At 39.7% G+C, this 3,585-nt stretch overlaps 1 protein-coding gene across 1 annotated transcript; it reads left to right on the top strand.

The window, feature by feature from the left end:
• Positions 1 to 1,521: 1,521 nt before the first annotated feature.
• LOC132122906 (mRNA decay activator protein ZFP36L2-like) lies at positions 1,522 to 3,078 on the top strand. Its single transcript, XM_059533403.1, has 2 exons — positions 1,522 to 1,676; positions 1,800 to 3,078. The coding sequence occupies exons 1-2, from the start codon at positions 1,644 to 1,646 to the stop codon at positions 2,727 to 2,729; spliced, it is 963 nt and encodes a 320-aa protein (XP_059389386.1). The 5' UTR covers positions 1,522 to 1,643; the 3' UTR covers positions 2,730 to 3,078.
• Positions 3,079 to 3,585: the final 507 nt, after the last annotated feature.

Raw genomic sequence — 3,585 nt, 5'->3', positions numbered from 1 at the left:
ACAGATGCAATTATGGTCCCAACTAACATGGAACATTCTCAGAACTTTGGAAAATGTTCTGGCAAGGTTTTCTAAAAGTTATGAACAAATGTTCCTCATATAACCACAATACAATGTTAATTCAAAGTTATCAGATTTGTAATTACATTCTCAAAATTTTAGCACATAAACCATTCATGGAACATTGAGCATTCTTATAATGTTAATTTTGCACATTACTTTCAGAATGTTCAGAGAACAATCAAAAAATATTTTTCAGAAACGTTCCCATGTTTGGAAAAATATAAAATAGAACTCAAAACAAACACAAATAATAATAATAATAAATAAATAAATATTTACTGTATATATTTTTTTTATTTATCCTCCAAACTAAAATTAGAGTTTCATAATATTTTTATAACTGTCTTTTAAACAAGTGAAAAACAGCATACATTCAGATTAGATTCAGAAAATCTATTAACAATTTTAAGCAAAACACTAAATGAACCCTATCATGTTTCTGAAATGTATTAGTTATAAGTTATCACATGTGTTTTATGTATATTAAATGGTACACATTTTACAGTTGATTAATTCCAGAACTTACAAACATAATGTACTCGTATCTTTGTATGTTATATTTAACATTTTGCTTATGTGCTGATTAATGGTAGGTTCTCATTGTGACAACTTACCCCATATACTCTAACAACATTCTCTGCACAAACTTAAACTGTGTGTTGTATATATATACTTTTTTTTTTTTTTTTTTTTTTTTGATAGTGTAAAAAGTGTGACGCCTAATCCCGGCCTCCCTTATTTAATCGAATTTACTTTTTGCCTAATGATTTGCCTTCTCAACACAAATGAGCCTTCATACAACATGAGTCAGACTGATACCACAAAAATGAAACCAGGACCCAGCCAACTGTCATCTACATACTGCTGTCTTACACTTGTGCTATTGAATAAAAAGACCAAACCACACCGATTTACATTAATAACATCCTGAAACTATGTAAGGACATGCAGCTGCATGGTCCTTATTACAAATCATACAGAGTGATCTATTGAAAAGGTCATTTTGTAATAATACCTCTGACTGTGCATTTTCCATCTTATTACGACAGACATAGCCTACAAGTAGATAGATAGATAGATAGATATATAGATAGATAGATAGATAGATAGATAGATAGATAGATAGATAGATAGATAGATTAAATAATAATAATAATAATAATAATAATTTAAAGTGTACTTAATTATTTCAGCCTGTTGTGAATTTGATTTCGTCCTACAGTAATGTGGTAAGAAAAACACTTGCTGGAAAACATAAACAGTATCGTTCTCAAGCAAATGGGGTTCTGTAGGTCATGGGAAACGTCTGTCGGGGCAGTTATCGCGACAGGTTACTGTAAATTAATCACACTACTCTCTTGTTTTGGCTGTCGGTGAAACTGAAACTTTTTTTCATTCTTTCTTTTTTTGCCACTAGCTAAAAACACTGAAGGCGTGCTTTCGCTCCGCCCACTTGTATTTTTTTTCTGTGTCTTTCGTGAGCATAAAAATGCTCTGGGAGCCTTATGAACATAGCATAACGCTTCCAGTGCTCGTTCACGACTTCAGACAGCAACATTCCTTCACAACAGAGCTTCACTATGTCCGATACGCTGGGCAAAAGTCTCATACGGGTAAGTTCAGTTGAGTTGTGTGTTTTGTTTTGTTTTGTTCTGTCTGTTTTCCTTTTGGGACCACGTCAGCATTGGCAAGTGTGTTTCATCCTCCTGATTCATATTGTTATTCTTTTTTTCCAGAATCTCATCAACCTTGGGCTAGATGAGCCGTTTCTACAACTATCCCGCCCGTTCGCACCGATAAGCATCAGCTCCGAGGGGCTCACCGATGACTTCTGGGCGGCGGACTCCCCGAGCGACCGAGCGCCCAGCAGACCCCAGTTTCCCCTCAAAGCAGACCGATCCATGAGTCTGACTGACACCTTCAACAGAATAAAGCCCCACGACGTCCCCCCACCGCCCGGATTTCCTCCTCTGGCACCCCTGCCTTCGAACCGGTACAAGACCGAGTTGTGCCGAAGCTTTCAAGAGCACGGCAGCTGCAAATACGGCGGCAAATGTCAGTTCGCCCACGGCGAGAGCGAGCTGCGAGGGCTGAACCGCCATCCCAAATACAAAACTCAAGCCTGTCGCACCTTCTACCAGTTTGGATACTGTCCGTACGGAAGCCGCTGTCACTTCATCCACGAGGACAAAATCTCTCTGGACGGGTTCGAGCAGAACCCGCGTCAGCTGCGTCAATGCGTCAGCTTCGCCGGGTTCACTCGCAGCAACTCTCCCCCGACTTTATACGAGCCCCTGAGCTTCACCCGTGCGGCCTCGGTCTCTCCCCCTCCCGCGGACATCTTGTCCCCGGTCTTCAGCGACTCTTCCCGCGACATGTTCCCCTTCAGCCGTCACAGTACCGGAGATATCTACAACAACGCGCCAGAGCCTCGGTCACGGTGTGTCTGCGGACACGGAAATAACTTCCAGGGCTCCAGCAACGAGCTGTACTTGAAGGAAGACCAGAGCAAAGCCAACCTGCAGCGCTTTTCCTCCGAAGACTCGCTGTCAGACCGCGAAAGTTACAGCAGCACCGGCAGCTCGAGCGGCTCCGAGTCTCCCTCCTTCGACGGGTCGAGCGGAAAGCGCCTGTCCGTTTTCGCGCGGATGTCTGTGTCTGACTGAGGACTTACTTTACCGCCATCCCTTCCCAATCATCCAATCAGTCTGATATAATGTGCAACGCGTCTTAATACTGTTAATTTATTGTTTTTATTATTATATATTGTTAAAGGAGATTATTTTTATACCAAGCTGCCCTCCAAAACCTAAGCAGGCATTGTTTTTATAACGCTGTTGTATTATTTTCTGTCATATTGTCTTCCATTTGCTTATGCTTTTCTTGCTTTTCAACGTTGTTTGGCAGTGAGCGTTGCAGACAAGTGCCTTAAAATATCATAACCTATGCTACTGGCATAGGTTTGGAGTCGCTTTGGAAAAGACTAAATGTAATATATGTGCATATATAATTATGTAAGTTCTGGCCTTTTTGGGGGCGGGGGACAAGTCAGTTCCCCAAAGAATTTGCACCCTTTCTATATCAACCAACAATGTGATAAACTTGAGAAAATGACCGTACATTCACTCACAAAGAATGCACTTTACAAATCAATAACGGGTGAATGTTTCCATGTAGCATTTTAACCAAAGCATTATGATGTTAGGTACCTGTTTTGTACAAGAAAACTAAACAAACCTATATATTTATATTGGAAAAGAGCTGTCGAGTTAATGTTTTGACAACCCTGGTTGGGTCCTTCCTCAAGGAAACTTGTCTTTTATCAGGGACTGTAACAGTACAGTATTTCTGTAGAATAGTTCGCTTCATTTGCAATGTTTTCTTTTTCTAATTGTATAGACATAACTAATATATTTATTGAGTATTTATTGAAGGTATAGCAATGTATTTTTTACTTATTTATCAATGTGTCATGTTGGTGCCAAAAAAAATAATGGAACTGGTTCGTTTGACCAAAATAAT

Source organism: Carassius carassius, chromosome 41, assembly GCF_963082965.1.
Source record: "Carassius carassius chromosome 41, fCarCar2.1, whole genome shotgun sequence".
Classification (NCBI taxonomy): Eukaryota; Metazoa; Chordata; class Actinopteri; order Cypriniformes; family Cyprinidae; genus Carassius; species Carassius carassius.
Note: the sequence above shows the minus strand (reverse complement) of the source record. Positions and strands in the feature narration are given on the sequence as shown.

Excerpts from the sequence above, each read along its gene's own strand:
- LOC132122906 (XM_059533403.1), top strand. The coding sequence starts at position 1,644 with ATGTCCGATACGCTGGGCAAAAGTCTCATACGG. Across the intron at positions 1,677-1,799 it reads TGGGCAAAAGTCTCATACGG|AATCTCATCAACCTTGGGCT; the intron begins GTAAGTTCAGTT and ends CTTTTTTTCCAG.